The sequence below is a fragment of the Hemiscyllium ocellatum genome, chromosome 25 (genome assembly GCF_020745735.1).
Source record: "Hemiscyllium ocellatum isolate sHemOce1 chromosome 25, sHemOce1.pat.X.cur, whole genome shotgun sequence".
NCBI classification, from domain to species: domain Eukaryota; kingdom Metazoa; phylum Chordata; class Chondrichthyes; order Orectolobiformes; family Hemiscylliidae; genus Hemiscyllium; species Hemiscyllium ocellatum.
This window is the reverse complement of record NC_083425.1, coordinates 21254862-21274469: the sequence shown is the minus strand read 5'-3', so window position 1 is coordinate 21274469 and position 19608 is coordinate 21254862. Positions and strand designations below refer to the sequence as shown.

At 38.0% G+C, this 19608-nt stretch overlaps 1 protein-coding gene across 3 annotated transcripts in view; it reads left to right on the top strand.

Annotated features, from left to right (window-relative positions):
- The window catches only part of card14 (caspase recruitment domain family, member 14), a 96522-nt gene that overhangs the window by 45731 nt on the left and 31183 nt on the right, over positions 1–19608 (top strand). For all 3 annotated transcript variants that reach the window (XM_060844905.1, XM_060844906.1, XM_060844904.1), the window contains exons 4-11: positions 2743–3068; positions 5002–5172; positions 5672–5791; positions 7321–7446; positions 10403–10555; positions 13753–13872; positions 15581–15711; positions 15963–16051. In XM_060844905.1, the coding sequence (XP_060700888.1) occupies positions 2743–3068; positions 5002–5172; positions 5672–5791; positions 7321–7446; positions 10403–10555; positions 13753–13872; positions 15581–15711; positions 15963–16051 (1236 nt within the window). The remainder of the gene's footprint in view (positions 1–2742; positions 3069–5001; positions 5173–5671; positions 5792–7320; positions 7447–10402; positions 10556–13752; positions 13873–15580; positions 15712–15962; positions 16052–19608) is intronic.

Genomic DNA, 19608 nt, shown 5'->3' with positions numbered 1-19608 from the left:
GACAGGGTACCTTACACAAGCTCTTACTGCCACCTGCAGGTGTCTTGTATTACTTCGACATTTTAGAAAACATGTCTATACATGGATATTTTTCATAAAATTCGAATCTCTTTTCACAGATAATGCATCATTTACAAATGTCTTCCCTAACTGCTAATCTTGCAATCTGAATATCTGGGTGCACTGTTATTGTTCAGCTTGGCATGTTACTTATAAAACTGCAGCAACAATTTCTCTGTATTTCTTATAATAATTGTCCCAACTTAAAAAAAGACTCAGCTTGGGATATTTATCGACTTCCTTTTCTTCCTGCTCTTCCGAGGTAAGGCTCTAAGCAGCAGTTCTTCACTAGTCAGCTTAGACTGAGAGCTGCCAAACAATTTGACTGTATTGGGCATTTATTAATGAGCCAAATTGTACGCTAAACCACAATACATACAGATTTTCTTTTAACAGAAGCCACTGAATAGCAATCAGGAATTGGAACACCATTCAGATTTTCCTTCCGATGAGACCAATTATAATGTTTTAATGCTACCTGGCTAAACTCAACAACTCAGCAAACTAGGAATCACGTGTAGACTTTGGGGGGAAAGGTAATACCAGAGTTCTAATCATAATTGCTCAGGGATGGCAGTAAGTTGGGAAGAAACAGGAGGATAAGTCATCTTAATTTTGATGCACATAAAATCTTTAAACAGCTACTCAAAAGACTATATTTTCATAATGTTAGCTCGAATTTTGACTGGAAAATCCTATTAGTTTGGATTTGCAAGACTAAAAGGTATGTTTTCCCTTATTTTCTTCACTGTACATTAATATACTCCAATTTAATGCGTAACTCCTTCTAATTAATTATTCTGTCACAAAAGCACATTTACAATCACCTTTTCAAATGTGTGCTTATATTTATATCTCATTTTGACATATTTGTAAAGTTTCATTGAATTAACTGTAGGCATCCACAGGCAATATTAAAATTACATTAAAGTGAAAATTAAAGTTAGTAAAAATATAAAACAGATTCATCTGTGATGGAGAGACAAACAGAGTTAACATTTCAGGTCAATATCCTTTCATCTAAACTGGTAAGAGAGGTAGGCAAAAGTGAGGGGGTGGGGGTGGGGGTGGGTGGGCGGCTGGGGAGAAGGTAGCAAAGAGTAGAATAGGTGAATGTGGGTGGGGATGGAGGTGATAGGTCAGAGAGGAGGGTGGAGGAAGAGAGGTAGCCAGTTCTAATCAAATGCAGAGACATGGAAAGGTAAAGGATGGAAAGCCTGTAATGGAGTGGAATGCAGACAAAATTAAATGGCAAAACGGATGACAATGATGGTACAAGTAAAGGAACAAAAGATAGTTCTAAAGGAGGTAAATGGCAGCCAACAGCCACTGCCTGAAAAAGTGAGGGCAGAGGTTATTGTTTGAAATTGTCAAACTCAGTGTTCAGTTCAGAAGGCTACAAAATACCTTAAAAAAAGAGATGTTATTCCTTGACCTCCCATTAAGCTTTCTCAAGTCAATGTCAGAAGCTGAGAACAGAGTTTCTGAGCAGGAATGAGGCAGGAAAATGTAAGTATAGGCAATCCACTTGCAAAACTTAATGGCAGTGTGCTGCAAAACAGAGACCCAAACTGCAGTGCTACATCATAAGTAGCAAATACAATATACAACATTGCAAGAAGCACAAGTTTCACCTGGAAGGAGTATTTCTGGCTCTGGATGGGCAGAAGACAAGGGGCGTTATCTCATTATTATATTGGAAAGTAATGTAGTTACGTTTGCGTATACCAGAGCAAATAATAAGGGATCTGGCCACTTGTATTGATCTCAAAGAATGGGATGGAAAAATTTATCTAGTAACATTTTATTATGTAAATTCACTGTACAATAGTGATGGTAATAATCTATTCATTTATCAATATAGCTATTTTCCTACGGCTATATATAGGGTGGCCATTAAATGAGTCATGTAGATGATACAAATCAGCTTCCAATTTTAAAATTAGTCCTTAGCCATCATGTCTCTATATTTGTAAGAATTATATTAAAAAGTGTTTAAGCAACACAAAGTGATGCAATTTTACAGTTCCCATAGCATTTTGTAGACACCATCTCAAATGGTAATGATAAAATGTAAGCCAATTTAGCAAAACATGATTCTTAGATGATCATCAACCACATTTCAAACTGCAGTTCAGAAACCTAAAAATATTATCAGCAAATGATTCCAGCTCTGCAAATATTTTATTCCTTTGCTCTCAGTTTACTTGAGAGCCAGTTTCTTCAATTCACACTATTGACATTCTGGTCATTAATCTGTCAATATTTTGCAAAAGTAGAATGTTGCAAAAGTAGAATGTATCCCATGCTCTCATGCAGAGGATACTGACAGTAAGCATTCAAGAAGCATGGTGGCACAGTGGTTAGCACTGCTGCCTCACAGCGCCAGAGACCTGGGTTCAATTCCCGCCTCAGGCGACTGACTGTGTGGAGTTTGCATGTTCTCCCTGTGTCTGCGTGGGTTTCCTCCGGGTGCTCTGGTTTCCTCCCACAGTCACAAAGATGTGCGGGTCAGGTGAATTGGCCATGCTAAATTGCCCGTAGTGTTGGGTAAATGTAGGGGTATGGGTGGGTTGCGGGTCAGTGTGGGCTTGTTGGGCCGAAGGGCCTGTTTCCACACTGTAAGTAATCTAATCTAAGAAAGTATAATCAAAATGACTCACTTATGTTCTTTTGTTGCAGTTGAGAAAGGAAATTTGGATTTAATTCAGTTTCTAATGAATGAAGTGATGAAGGCTCAGAAATGGCTAGGAGAAGAGAAATGCCAAAGACATCGGTTGCATGAGAAAGTTCGAAGCTTAGAAGACCAAAACCAGCAATTGAAAACTGAACTCAAGGGTTTGAAGGCAGCTGAGGCTAACTTGAGCAGAATTAAGATGGACTGGACTCATCACCATGATGAAATGATTCGGCTAAAAGAGGAGAATTATCAGATATTAATGCGGTATACAAATACGCTGCAGGAGAAAGAAATGTCTGTGACACGGAGCAGAGAGTTATATCAACAGGTATTGCTTTATTGTTCAATCATAAATTTCTACCTTCATATCCAAATCAGGTAATATTCAGATATGATCCTAGACATTTGATCTGTGATGGTGATGTGGAATGGCAGGGCTGGGGAAGCTGTCAATTTATTTTCTTGACACTGTAGGCCAGTCATGCATAATGTAGGAAGCCAGGTACCAAATCTAGTCTGCCAGACATTCTGAAGCACAAATTTGGCCTGCTTTGCTTCATTAATAAGTCTTATTACCAGCTTCAGGCAGATAGTTTCGGGTACGGCTTCCTAGTATACAGAAAATTCTATGTTAGTGAGATTGGTTCATGAATAATTGCAAGTCAGCATGTGAATATAGAAAGAATGTAAGAAGAGAGAGGCAGAGAATTAAGGCAAGAGAAATAGTGTTAGGAATGGAAGAAGAGTTGCAATTTATTGGTATTCCATATGTTTAAGATGGCAGTATTGGCTATGAGAGAAATGTAAAAAGAATTGTTTAGTCTATTCATAATTTATGTCAGAAATAAATGACAATTATATTCTTTATCATTTAAAATGAATTCTCAGAATCTTTCAAAGACAAAGGCATAGAGACTTAAGTCCATGTTAAACTTTAAAGAAAAGCAATTCTTCTCTCTAATCTCTTAGTGAAATAAATCATTATAGGTGTTGTTAGAACAATTGAAGAGATTTTTGGAGAAATTTCATTCGACTTGAAATATTATATAGCTGTTATTAAATTATATAACACTATTATCTATCCAGATCATGTATACAATGTTGAAAAGCTATTGTGTAATGGTGTAAATAATTAGATACAAACAAGGAGGGATGCAGCAAAAGAACTGTATGGACATGATGATCTTCCCTCCCCCAAGATGTAATAAACATTAATAAAAGGTTGTAGGTCATGAATTAGCCTCATCCCTCAATGTCACATTTCTGTTGTCATATGATTTGTCAATGGCACTAAAATCAATTGATACAAATAAGGTGAAATATTGCAATTGCGGACAAATATGTAGTAAAAACTCCTTCATTTCTGCTTACATATTTCTTAACACAGCAATAAGGACAGATGTTGCATTTTGTGGAATTCTTGCTCATTTGGAATATTGATACTTTGCTAAATGTGACTTTGAAACTAGTAGTAGTTCTGTCAATGCAAATAATTCAATGATTTGTCCTTGTAGTTCGTCGTTGCTGTTATGTTGTAATGTTCAATTGAGATACTTTAAAATTGAATTTTAACAGTCAAAGTTGATTCTTATTTCTACAACCTACTTAAAATGTTGTAATAAACTTACATTGTCAAAGCTGTGTTGACTGCATCTCTACCCACTGACTTATTGAATTACTGGACCCCAAACTGGGCCCTAAACAGTCACAGACTGTGGGCCATCTATGAACAAAATCTAAATGCAAAGTGAATGAATCTCTACTAATCATTAAGTAATGGTTAATTTTAAAATAGAAAACAATAAGCTACAGTTAAAAGTTCAGCACTGTTTCACCTTCAGGATTTAAGAACCTTAACTTCATCTGTTAACAGTAAAAGCTAGATTGAAGCTAGATATTTTAGAAATTGTTGATTTATCACTTCTTTCTCATACTTTAAAAAAATGTTCCTTAAAATTCATGGTAAAGTTTCTTACAATTCAAAGATAATTATGAAAATTATCTATATTCTGTTTCAGATATACAGAAGTATTTGGTAAATCAGACTGTCCTAACAAAATTCTTTGTTCTCTGTTGAAATAATCTCCATTAAATTTCTTGTCCAAGTCACGTACTATATTGCTATATTCTCATTGCTAAATCAGTGTGTTTGAACAATATTGTCAAACATAAAAAATATTACTGAATTGATAATTTCTTCAAATGTTCATATCATATCTCAAAAACAATTTCATGGTGATCCTTTTTGACTTTATTTAAAGGTGGATGATCTTAGGATGGAGAATAAAAAACTAAAACTAGAATTTGACGTTGAGCGAAGAATGTCCTCCAAGCTGCGTGAAGCATTCAAGCCGAAAGATGATGAACTTTTAAACTTAAAAGGAGAAATTGATAAATTGAGGTTAAGAATTCAAGAGTTGCCAGTGAACCCAGTGAGTATAGAGCAGTGTGTATATGTAACTATCATGATCTTTCCCTAAAGCTATCCTTCTCAATTTAAACGTTGCTTTAACTTTCAGATTACCTCACTGTTGCCATCACCTTTTGCACAGTACTGTTAATTTTTGATTTTTCTGCCAATGTAAAACTTTGATTTTTGATAATCAAGAGCTCAGGTAATTAATAATCATAATACATAAGGGACCCAAAAATGACTATGAAAGAAAAAAGAACAATTAATCTTTACAAAGTATCTTATATGATCTCAGAATATTCCAATACACAACCCAGTCATTAAAGTACTTTTGAGGTGTAGTCATTGTTGCAATGCAGTGTTTATTGTTGCAAAGTCCATTTAGTTGATGTTATTCAAGAAGCTTAGAAGGAATAACACAATGTAAGAAATGTTTGGCAGGAAAAAGCTTTCAATGAGAACTTTCTGACTTTTTATTTAAAACTTATGAAGATGTTCAATAATTATTTTTTAAACAGGTGACAATGGACATGTTGGAGCAGGAACGTATAGAAGCTCAAGAAGACAAGCAGGATCTGAAGAAAGAGATGAATTCACTGCGATTGGAGCTCGATCAGGCTGAACATTTGAGAAATGAAGTGAGAGCAACCTAAAGTTACAGCCTGTCGAAAGTTATGAAAGAAACATTGCAAAACAAGAAACCGCAGGGAGAAACAGGCACTTCTAACAGTTAATCATTAATATTTGCCTATTGGATATTTGGACACAATATTTTCTGAGGAGTCTGCCAGATTTCTTGAGGGTTAATTTTCTTTTGTTTCTCAGGGGCTCCTTTCTCATTCTCACTGATAAATTAATTACATGATGCAGCCTGTGAACGGAGGGATGGTTCCTCACCATTTCCTTCCATCCTATTTACAGGAGCGACCTTTCTCTGATTGATCGCCTCTCTGTATGAGAATGTAGGTAGACAATTCAGAGGTTTTCAAGGGTGGGTTTTCCATCATTCACATGGAGTCTGACCCTTATTGGCTTCAAATGATTGAAATTTTATATCTTGAAATGAGAAACAAAAGCCATAGATTTTAATTTTAACCCACCCTCTCGCTTTAAGCATTACCGTGGAAGATATTAAGATCAGACTTAGTCCAGTTCCTAGCATGTGGCATAATCAGTTGAGCTCAGTGACACCACACATTTACTGTCTGTGAAGTTGCCCAAGTTTACGATTTTAAGCTACCCTTTAAACTTCAAGGACATGACCCGATCAAATTATCTGGGCTGCAACATAATTTTATCATCTGGATAATGGGAACCTAATGGAAATCATCTCTCCTATTATACATGGTACTGGGGCCATTTGGTCAGAGGAGTCCATGGTAAGTTTGTTTATAAAAAAATTAGGATTCTATACAACTCATGTGGTCAGAAGGAATAGCAGCACTTCTCATAGGCTTCCCTGGTCCAGACCTTGCCTATTCTTGTTTCTGCAAACTTTGAGACAGTGAGGATTGCAGATGTTGGAGATCAGGGTCAAAAAATGTGGTGCTGAAAAAGCAAAGCTAGTCAGGCAGCATCCAAGGAGGAACGTCGACTCTCCTGCTCCTCAGATGCTGTCTGACCAGCTGTGCTTTTCCAGCACCACACTTTTTGACCTCCAGCAAACTTTGGCTGTCAACGCCCTTGCTCATTCCTCACTTTCTCTCAAGGCCCAATCCACTGATGTCCTCAGATTTCCAACCCAATTTTCACACTCATCTGCCAACTCTGACATCAGCAAATGGCAACAAGATTATTAAATGATTAGAAATCCCATTTCAGTTCAGAAGCAAAGATATTGATCAATGGCAAAAAATCAAAATGCATTTTGGGAACTGGTTAGTCCATGTCAATAGTAAATTTGCCACAACAGATTGCATGTATATGATGCCATTGACAATGAATCAAGGTCCCAAGCTGCTTCACAGTTCTGTAAGCTTTCACTGTGCATACTTAATTGCTGTCTTCTATTGAGCTTAATATAAAACTAAATTTTAGCAATCTGATATCTAAATTTCATTAGATTGTGATTCTTTTAGATGAACCTTTGTCTTTCTCTTCATTTTGGACTGAGCTTCCCATGAGTTAAAAGTATTTCAAACTGTTTTACTTTCTTCTATACTCCAAGTACCTAGATGAAAAGGAAAATATGCTGATGGAATGTGCTACTCTGAAGATTGACTGCAATATGTACAAAGATAAAATTACTTCACTCCAGACACAAATTTTAGAGCTACAAAAAGAACGTGATGAGGTAAATAAATTATAACTCTCCTCCTCACTGAAGGTGGTAATTTCTGCAGGAGTACTGACATTAACATCTTTTCAATGTCTCAGCCAAATAGTCAAAGCTCAGCAAAGGATGTATCAGCAAATTATTCACTTATTTAAATTAATTAGTAATCTTTTAAGGGCAGCTATCCATCTATCTAAGGGCACTGATCACTGTATCAGACTTCTTATAATAATTATGTTTTCATATATTTCAAGCACGTTGAGTACATATTATTGCCATATGAAAGAGAATTCTATTTGTTTAAAGAAGGAACTGTTTACCTAATTAGGCTAATGAGACTTATATATTTAGATATTCACAACTGGAACAAGTAATAATAGGAAAGATGACGATGGTATGAATGGTGTTTCAATTCAAGTGTTTAAATATGCAACATTAGCAAATATGGTACATACAATTAATATACATATTGACAGAAATTGTCGGAGTAGGTAACACAAAGGACTGACATAAATAATGTTACAACTCTATATATTTAGGAATTAACATCTTTAAAACATTACTAATGTTGTTATTATTACAATGGTACTGCTTGAGCTGGTGTGTGAAACAGGTATCATTTATACAGTCAATTTTTCCAGAAGAATCTCAGCGCTCCACTTGAGAAGAATCCAGAAACTGGAAACCAAGATTGATCAACATTTCCAATTGAAAGCCCTTCAAAATAATGTATTTCTATTCCCCTAGATTGGGCTTGCTTGCATAAACATAAAATAATCAGTTTCTTATATGGAAATAATATCCTGTTGATATTATTGTTATCATGTTGATGTGATGCTAACTAAAGCTTTTTAAATGTGGGCATATTATTAAAAGTAGAAGTGCATAGAGGTTACAATGTGGGACTGAAACATTTGACTTCTGCATCCTAACACATAGTCTAATCGCACTTACCCAACCAGTTCCAATATCCAGATACCTTCTTTTCCTTTGCAGAAAAGAAATTACATAATTTTTGAGGATATCTTTTCATTTTTTTTTTAGATTAGATTACTTACAGTGTGGAAACAGGCTCTTCGGCCCAACAAGTCCACACCGACCCGCCAAAGCGCAACCCACCCAGACCCATTTCCCTACATTTACCCCTTCACCTAACACTATGGGCAATTTAGCATGGCCAATTCACCTAACCTGCACGTTTTGGACTGTGGGAGGAAACCAGAGCACCTGGAGGAAACCCACGCAGACACAGGGAAAATGTGCAAACTCCACATAGTCTGTCACCTGAGGTGGGAATTGTACCTGGGTCTCTGGCGCTGTGAGGTAGCAGAGCTAACCACTGTTTCAAGTTGGATTATGAATATGAAATAATGTCCCTACTGTTATTTGTATGCCTGATAGCCAGAAGCATAATTTGGCATTTTAGTTATGAAATACCAGGCCCATGGACATCAAAAAGGTTTGTTATTAGAGCCAGACAGTGCACATATGAGTATTATCTTAATGCTCAATTATTGGAAAGGAATTTGGGAGACAGAATTTATGATTACTTGGAACACCATTGCTTGATTAAAAATAGTCAGCATGGCTTTATGAGGGGCAGGATATGCTTCACAAACCTTGTTGCCTTGTTTAAGAATGTGAGGAAACACTTAAATGAAAGTAGAGCAGTGGATGAGATTTTAGCAAGGAATTTGATAAGGCTCCCCATGTTAGGCTCATTCAGAAAGTAAGGAGACATGGGAAATAGGAAATCTGGCTATCTGGTTATAGAATTGACAGGCCCATAGAAGACAGGGGGTGGTAGTGGATGGTAAGTATTCAGCCTGAAGACTGGTGATGATGGTGTTCTGGGACCTCTGCTCTTTGTGATTTTTAGAAATGACTTGGATAAGGAAATGGAATGGTGGGTTAGTAAGTTTGCCAATGACACGAGGTTTGTGGAGTGGTGGATAGTGTAGAGGGCTGTTGTAGGTTGTACTGGGGCATTGACAGGATGCAGAGCTGGCCTGAAACATGGCAGATGGAGTTCAACCTGGAAATGTATGAAGTGATTTATTTTAAAAGGTCAAATTTGAATGCAGAATTTAGTGTTAAAGGCAAGATTCTTGGCAGTGTGGAGGAACAGAGGGATGTTGGGGTCTACGTCCATAGATCCTTCAAAGTTGCCACCCAAGTTGATAGAGTTGTTAAGAAAGTGTACAGTGTGTTGGCTTTCATCAGTAGGGGGATTAAGTTATGCTGAAGAGCCACAAAGTTATGCTGAAGCTCTATACAGCCCTGGTTAGACCACATATGGAATATTGTGTTCCGTTCTGATCACCTCATTGTAGGAAAGAAATAGAAGCTTTAGAGAGGGTGCAGAGGAGATTTACCAGGATGCTGGCTAGACTGGAGGGTATGTCTTATGAAGTAAGGTTGAGGAAGCTAGGACTTTTCTCCTTGGGATGAAGAAGGATGAGAGGTGAATTGATAGAGGTGCACAACATGATGAAAGGCATAGGTAGAATGGACAGCCAGAAACTTCTTCCCAGGACAGAAATAGCTATCACAAGGGGGCATCATTTTAAGGTGATTGGCGGAAGTTTTAGCTGAGATGTCAGAGGTAGGTTCTTTACGCAGAGAGTGATGGGTGCGTGGAATGCACTACCAGCACTGGTAATACAGTCAATTCCATTTGGGACATTTAAGCAATTCTTGGATCGGTACATGGAAGATAGTACAAGGGTATGTCGGTTAGTTTGACCTTGGAGTAGGATAAAAGGTTGGCACGAAATTGAGGCTGATGGGCCTGTACTGTGCTGTACTGTTCTATATTCTATGTTCTTTGTTCTATGTTCTATAGTAACCAGTTTAGTGTAAATACTTTTGTAACTATACAGCTCCTTGCCCTGCATAAGTTTTGAAGCAACCACAAACAACTCTTGTAATATCAGACTAATCATGAGGGCCATGTTTTCTTAATTTTGAACAGGCATATTCGGCCAGGGATGAAGCGCAATTGCAAATCAGCAAAATGATCATGGACAAAGATCTATGTCGTCGCCAAGTTATTGAACTACAGGACACATATCGTGAGTTGAATAAGGAATTGCTGCAGTTAAGGTCAAACAAGAACAAACAGGAGGTAGGACCTTTCTTTCAGTTGCTCCTAAAAACATAGGCTGAGACTTTTAGGCCAACAGAGACCAAATCTGATCTCCAAAGATGATTTTCCAAAAATATAGTCTAATTTTTCTGACTTGTGTTCCCTAATGATGTAAAATTTCTTAGGTGCTAAGGGTTGGAAAAAAGGGTTACAGACCCAGGGAACATTCCCTTTCATTTTGCCCAGGGAATCCCAGGAATTCAAGAGGGTACAGAGCCTGACCTGGAGTTGCAGTAGGTGGAGCCATTTAAGTAGTGACAGTTTGTATTGCATTTTCTGGTTTGCCATTTCAACATAATGATGTTGTGGCCTATGCTTGAGCCCTTATCCGTAGACAGTCTAGGGAAACTATACCAGGGTAGTAACTTCCTTTGCTTTTCAAGATTGAAATTGATCAGTAGCCTTAAGGGCCTGCTTATGCTTACTTACTCCTAACGGCTGGAGGTATAATAAACAGAAGGTAATGCTTGCCAGAGCCTCAGCTATGTGGCTGAAGACTCTGGGAATCAAATCTTCATGAACCATGAACAAAGTAAATGCTGCATAAACATTCAACAATTCAGTCAATTTCTGTAGAAGGAATAGGCCATCTAAAGATTCAAGTATGGTCTCTTCGTTAACACTACGTCAATGGCACCTCCGCCCATGAAACATTAGCATGTCTGTGTCCCTATTGCTTCAGAAAAAACTTACTGAATTTACTCAACATTTTACTTTCACCATGTGATATTACTGGGAACAATGTGATTTGTTGCAAATAGAGAAAGAGTTACAGGTGATTTCATATTTGTAGAGAAGGGGGAAGGGCATGGAGTGGACAGCCAGTGGAGAAGCCAGATATTATTTAGAATTACATAGAAGTTACAGGACAGAAACAGACTATTTGATTGAACCAGTTTGTGTGATGCTATTTATTCTCCACGAGTATTAATTTCTGCCCTTTAATAGTCATGTAGTCATACTGCATGGAAGAAGACCCTTTGGTCCAATCAGTCCATGCCAAACATAATCCCAAACTAAACTAGACCACCTGCTTCCTCCTGGCCTATGTACCTCCAAATCTTTCCTATTCATATATCTATCCAAATATTTAAACATTGTACTTGGACCCAAATCCACCACTTCCTCAGAAAGTTCATTCCACACACAAACCACCCTCTGTGTAAAAAAAATTGAATCTCATGTCTTTTCTAAATCTCTCTCCTCTCGCCTTAAAAATGTGCCCCCTAGTCTTGAAATCCCCCATACTCGGGAAAAGACAAATGCCATTAACTCTATCTAACCTCTCATTATTTTATAAACTTCTATCAAATTGTCTCTCAACCTCCTATGCTCCAATGAAGAAAGTCTCGCCCTATCCAGCCTTCCTTTATAATACAAATCTTCCATACCTGGCAACATTCTGAACCCTCTCCAGTTAGATAATATCCTTTTTATAACTGGGTGACTAGAACCGGACACAGTATTCCAGAAGAGGCCTCACTAATGTCCTGTACAACCTCAACATGACTTCCTAACTCCTGTACTCAAAGATGAAAAAAAAAGATAAGTTTGAGTTTATATAGCAAAATCCATAATATGTGTAGTATAGTTAACAATAATTTTAAAGTGTACTGACTATTGTGATATAGGAAAAATGGCAACCAATTTGGACAAATAAAGCCATGAAGTAAATTTTTGGAACAATTGTGTCTTGGTGTTGTTTGAGAAGTTAATTATGACACTGAAAGAACCCTCTTGTTCTTAGAATAGTGTTGTTGGGATAATTTACCTCCACACAAATGAGCAGATGAGGTTTTCAGTTTAAAATCTCATCCAGGTGATGATACCTTCAGCAGTACTCCCCTGGCACCACATTAATCTTTTCTGGAGAATGGTTTGATCACATAACCTGCTAACACAATTTAGAGTGCTACCACTGAGCCAAAACATCTCTTATATGACCATCTACAAATATCTCACAACATGTTGTTCTCCAATTTAACTTCATGCTGCTGAGTTTTGTTTATAATTTAGACCTTCCTCTTCTCAGAGGCTGTGAAAATGAAATCACTCATTCAGAGTTGTATAGCTAGCAATGAGCAACAATGAGCAGGTGATAGCCTAGTGGCATTATGTCTCCAGCATGTGCAGTCCTCAGTTTCTCCTTGTTAATCAAGCGACACAGGGAATGTTCTAGGGACCACAGTTCAAATCCTGCCATGATAGAATTTAAATCCAATAAAAATCTGGAATTAATGGTCTAATGGGGACTGTGGAATTGTTGTTAATTGTTGGCAAAAGCCCATCTGATTCACTAATGATCTTTAGTAAAGGAAACTGCCATCCTTAATGGTCTGGCCTACATGTGAAGTCCAGACCCTCAGCATTGTTGCTGCCCCTTGGACAATTAGGTAGGGGTGGATATTTAATGCTGGCCTGGCTATCCCTACAATCCTGTGAATGAATAAAACTGGACACTGAGAAGGATTGCACTAGAGGAGGTACAGAGGAGATTCGCCAGGATGTTGCATGGTTTAGAACATTTTTATCTGTGAAGAGAGGCTGGATAAGCTCAGGTTGCTTTCTTCCGAGCAGAGAAGGCTCAGTGAGGGATCTGACTGAGGTGCTTAAGATTATGAAGAGCATGGACAGGGTGAATATAAAGCAGTTGTTTGCCTTTATAAAAATAGGGCATAAATCTAAAGTAAAGGCAGGAGGTTCAGAGAGGACTTGAGGAAGACGTTTTTCACTCAGAATGTAAGGAATCTGGAATGCACTGTCTGAGAGGATGATTGAAGCAGGCAATCTCTCAACTTTGAAGAAGTATACGAACATGCACTTGAAATATCATAACATTCAAGGCTATGGGTCAAGTGTTGGAAAGTTTGCTTTCCAAGTATAGCTAGAGCAATGCAGACTCAATTGGCCAAATGGCCTTTCCATGCTGGGTGACTCTGTCTATGAAAATATTGCTGGGTATAACCAGGCACCTAAAGCATAATCTTTAATATACCAATGATAGGCTCAGTCATCACTATGATGGATGAATAAACTTCATTTTAATCAATGGCATTTTGATGAAACTTGTGGTTTTAATGATGGTTACTATTTACTATTCACTTGAAAAATCCAAATAATATGAAGAACACAAGATAAAATTCACTTTTGTTTCTTCTTCCTTTAATCCTTGACAGAAAGCAATAAATAAAAAAACTCCACCACGTGAAAAACCCAAACTGAAGCGTCTTCAAGCAGTGAATCTCAGGACCATCAGCTATGACAGTGATGACAGCAGTTGTAGCAGTCAATGTGACGTATGTCTAAGCAAACTTTTAATACACTTAGAATAACTGTTCAAAGAGAGAGAGAGAGCATTGTGCTGCTGAAGTTCTGTGGTCTATCCTGGAAATTATTCACATTTGCAATTAAAGTAAGTTAGACTGACATTAAAATTTAAAAAGGATTTGGATTTAAACTTCCATTTAACATAATAATGGAATAATACATATAATGCATTGCACAGTAACAGGTCAATCAGCCTAACTAGCCTATACCTGTGTTTCTGCATCATAAGAACATCCTTCCCACACCCCTCAAAACACACCCTTCTATTTCTTTCCCCATCAAGTAATCTTCTGGTGCCCAGACCTTTCCCCGTAATGAACATTATAGAAATTGTCATATTTCTGAAATTGCTTTGTTTGGTGAGTCAACTGTCGCAAAATGTTAATGCCTTCATGAAGCTTCTTAAAATATTGTTGCTTGCAGATGGACAGTAGTTTTACATTTGGTTCTAGTGTAAATTTTAATTCAGATATAATTATAAGTAGTCATACAGGGAGATATGCTCATAAATATGTAAACATATATATAAATACATAGATACATCTTGTGACATGTCACTGAGTCACATAGATATTGATGGGTTAAGATTCAACTCTTATCCCTTGATGAGTTAGTTGAACTCAACCCAAACAAGTTCTGGAGATTTGCAACTGACTCTAATGTCCTTGAGTTAGGAAGATGAAAAATCAGGTTGGTTGCTGCTCTTGTTTTCCATCAGATGTCTTGCTATGAGAAAGTGTGGGTCTGTGAGCATCAGGTACTGACATAGTGTACGGATGTTTTTACCACTACAGAATAGAACAGACAGAATGGAACAGCTGGTCATTTTCTGTTCTTCAAATATTTATCTTCGTTTCTTCCAAATCTTTTTAATAATTTCCAACCTGATGCAGAGTGAAACTTGTGACTTGTTCCTAGTTTATTTTCTTTTGCACAATTCAAAATCAAAATCTTTGTTTGAAGTACTGTGAGAGTCTGTGAGGGAGAGTGCTACTTGGAAGTTATGTGAAACTGCCATGGCTCATAGGAATAGGTCATTCAGTCTTGTCCCATTGTATCTCAACTTAATTTTCTGAGCTTTGATCTATATCCCTTAATAACTCTTTCTCTCTCTTTTCTGTCTCTTCAGATACCATGTTCTAAGAGTATATTACTGATCATGGACCTCTATGTGTTGACCCATGGTATTACTTGAAAAACTACTGCAGTGGTTTGTCAGTGCTTGACTCTGGCTGACTGGAGAATCTCCAACTCTTATTATCTGTCATAAGTATCTTGGAAGGTTTTCAGGTTGATTACCAACCTGATTGGCTACAGAATGAATACATCATCCTTGGCCATGACATTCCAATGGGGACTTAAACTCCGAGCCTCTAGTTCAGGGACACTACCACAGCACCACAGTACCTCCAAATAATAACCCTACCAGTCAAAAATCCATTGAATTCAGTCTTGAAATTTTCAAATGATTCAACATTTTTTTTGCAGAAAGATTTCTAGATTTCTACGACAGCATCTTTGATGTGGCAAAAGTGGCCCCAGATTACACAGTGAAATTTCTTCACTGTAATTTTAAGATTGTGTCTGTTCACTCTAGATTCCCAATATTTTAGAATGAGTCTTTTACATAATTGTTTTTCATTACATTTCTGAAACACCATATTGTTTCATTTACAGCTTCCTATGCATCTAAAGAAAGCCAAAAGCTGTGAATCAATGAGCAGACTGAATTCTTCCTTTGTTGAGCCACCCAGCAGGGAATCTCTCTACAGACGCCAAACTGAAAATACTGGAGAAGAATCATTCAGGTGAAGGAAATAGCATACATACTTTTTTGATGATAGCAACTTGCATAAAACATCATTACCATTATACTTTAAGAAACTTTCTTTCTGTGAGTCTAGACTCACCACTAAGGCAAGAGGACTAGCAGGTAATATGTATTTATTTGTTCTAAGCATATGGGCCTTACTTGTCAGGTTGGAATATATTGCCCAACTGACTACTCTGACTACTTCTGCGGTTCGATAATTTTAATCTTTTGTTTGTGTTTTCACAGCAACAGACATTCTATTGATGATGATGTTTTCACATCAGTAGACGATTGCACTGATACAGGCAGTTCTGATGAAAATATTCCTGATGTCGGTGAGTTTTCATTTTCTCATTTATGATCTGGCTATAACACAAAATATGATGGAAATCTCACCAGCCTGGTAGTAAGGAATTTTTTTAATACCGAAAGAACTGCAGATGCTGTAAATCAGAAACAAAAACCGAAATTGGAAAGTCTCAACATCAATGAAGAGAAATCAAGAGTTAACATTTTGGGTCCAATGACCCTTCTTCAGAACTGGTGGTAGCTAGGAAAAGGTTGGTTTTTATACAGAAGACAAGGGAGGTGGGGGGAGAGGTTTAGGAGTAAACGATAGGTGAAGATAGAGCCCAAAGAGAAAGATGAACAGTTGAACAGACAAAGAAGTGGATAACAAGAATGAATAGCTATAAAGGGGACTATTAGTGACTAACGATGGGTTGTGTGTCATAGCAGACTATGTGATAAAAAGGCCTGGTGTGTCAGATCTGGGGTAAGGACATGGGAGAGCTCAAGCCATAAAGTTGTTGAACTCGTCATTGGGTCCAGAAAGCTGTAGAATTCCCAAGTGCAAAATGAGATGCTGTTCTTCAAGCTTACACTGAGCTTTGCTATAGCACTTCAGCAAGCTAGAGACAGAGATGTTGGCCAGGGACCAAGGTAGTGGGCTGAAGTGGCAGGCAACTGGAAGCTCAGGCTCTTTTTTTGCGAAGCAGTCACCCAATCTACATTTTCTTGACTGATGTTTTCAAGAGACCCAAACATATGATCTAGTTAAATAACACTTAACATTTAAACATTAAATGTTTCCTACATTTTCCTAAACTGTTGACTATGCTTAGTGGGTGAGACCAGAAAATAAGGTATGTTTATGAGACAGTCTTACTTCTTTTCAATTGTTCCTTAATCATTTTTTCCTTTCTTTGTTCTGCAATTATTGTGCTACAGGTAAGATTACTTTCCATCATGCTATGCTTTCTGTATGAACGGTAGCTATGAGTAATAGCTACCAGTTTGTTTTTCCCTGTTCTGTCAGGGAGTTCATCATAACTCTCCAGTCTTGGAGGAACAGCTATATTACTTTCTCAATGGATAGAATTGGAGTTAGATTTAAATGTCATTTGTACTCAAATAAAGGAGTTCATGAGTCCAGTGAAAAGTGTACAATACAAAATCACCATTCTCTGGCACCATCTTAGTTACAAAATCAGAATTTTTAAAAAAATGAAAAACAGCTAGAATGTAAGAAATGTTCAGATCTTAAAGTTTAAAGTTTTCTCTCCATAAAGGTGCTTAGAAAGTTTAGCGACCAATGCAGACACCTGGGCCCATCCACACCCTGCAGTCCAGGTCTTGCATCAACTGCCGGTAGGAGCCACATTCTTGTTACAGCTGACGATGTCACCGCACCTCCGATCACCAGCAGACGTTTGCCGCCACTGCCTCCAAATGCTGGGAGGAGCCGTCTTATTGTTGCTGCTCCATCCATTTGCCAGGACGGCCAGGAGGCTGCTAACATTACATGAAAGGCCTGCTCCCACTGCCTCCTCTGATCTCCTAGAACAGCCTTAGAGGCTGCTGCCTCTGATCCCATCACCACCTCTGACGGTCGAGTGGCTGCTGCCATTCCATGCACAATCCGCTCTCGCTGATGTCATCAAATTGCTGAAAAAGGCATTAAAGAAAATAAATGAAAGGGAAAAGAGCAAAAGTTAAAAGAAGAAAATAAAATTTAAAAAAAGAAAGCAATTGGGAGTGGATGAGCCCTGGACTCAGTCCTGCTACTCCGCCACCATTTTGAATTTATATCAAGGAGCTTTACATTCTGTAATCTAAAGTCTCAAAACTTGCAGCCACATTGTATTGCTCACATACCATCACCAATCTGACATCTTTCTGAATAGCTTGTTTTGTGACCACAGGCCATGTAGGTCAGTACCTGGCTTCCTGGTAGCAATCACGATTCATTCAGCCTGTATCGGTTTTTTGTGATGTTTTATTTCAAAGAAATTGTCAGGTCAAAAGCTGACTACATATTGGCAAGGGATATCTCTTCAGTTGTAGTTCATGTTCTTATCAGGAACCAAGCATATCTAAAGAGCTTGCCAATCAGAAATGCTGCTGAGCAAGCCTACTATTTGGACCACTAAGGAGATATTTGCAGGATAGCCCTTACAATTGGCCAAATTTGTGGTTGTTATCATGAGGTCCTGTCTTTACTCTCATCAGAGATTACTTTACTCCCATACGTAATATAGAGGCAGTTCTAAGATCTTCATCAGCATAAACAGAACTATCATCATTGAATTGTTTTCCTTCATTCCAACCTAGTGGATTTTGTCCCTAACAGGACCTGATGAAGGAGCTGTACTCTGAAAGTTAGTACTTCCAAATAAACCGTTGGACTATAACTTGGTGTTGTGTAATTTTTAACTTTGTCCACTCTAGGTCCAACACCGGCATCTCCACATCATGGTTAGGAACATCAAAGTCAGAACAAAATAAAGTCCAACAGCCCAATGTCATCCGTATTTAATACTGAACAGAAATTATTTTTAAAAATATGCATGTGCAATCTTTTAGTGCTTTTACTCTGTGTTCATTTATTTATGTAATGGTTTATTGGAGGAACTCCCTAGTGTATATAACTTTATAGGTGGGAAACATCTGTGAGCACTTCAGATGGCTGTGGTGGGAGGGAGGGGGTGTTATCTTCTGACTACAGCATCTCATTGTGGTTTGGGACAATCTGCCTCAGATCGCTGTGGGGCACCAACATGGGTACTGAGAATGAGTGTCAAAAGATCAAACCTGCCTCTTGGACACCTTTCTCAGTCATGTCATCAGTACTCGATGGCTCTGTGGGAGAATAGTCGTAGTGATGTGATGTGATAGTTTAGAACTCATTGTCAATATTGGCTTGGAGGCCTAGGTGACGGCTCTCTGATCCTTAGGTACACTGCCATGAAACCCATCAGCAGAGGATCCATTGTCGTGTTTATGAAGCTGATCACTCATTCTATGTTGGACAGAATGTTCTTCAAGCTTTGCACGAAACCCGTGAAGCCAAACTTTCCTTTAAAATTATTACTTGCAGGCTACTTAGTGCATCTAGCACTTTTAATGTATGCCAGTTTGCCTTCTTCAGAGCTTGGCTCATTCAATTCTGTGTCTATTTTCTACAGTGGCATTGTGCTGTCTGATTTTCCTTCCTTTCATCTGCAAAACTTGTGACAAACAAATTCAAATAATGAAGATTTAGCTTCTCTGGTGTCAGTCTCTGAAGTGGTTCCTGTTAAGTCAGCTGAAATGACTCTGCACATTCAAGAAAGCTGGTTTCTGTTCCTTCAGTGTGACAGGGAAGCCAACATGTCTTGTTTATTTCACATTCATAAGGTGTGAGCATTACTGCCCATGTTAGGGGTTGCCAACTCCTAATTGCCCTTGAGGAGTTGGGGGTGAACTGTTTTCTTGAACTGCTGCTGTCCATTTGGTATACGTAGACCCAGATGTTGTTAGGAAGGATGTTTTGACTTCGTGACAGTGATATGTCAGGATAGTTCGTGTCTTGGTGAGGAAACAGCAGCTGCTGTCTCTTGTCCTTGTTGGT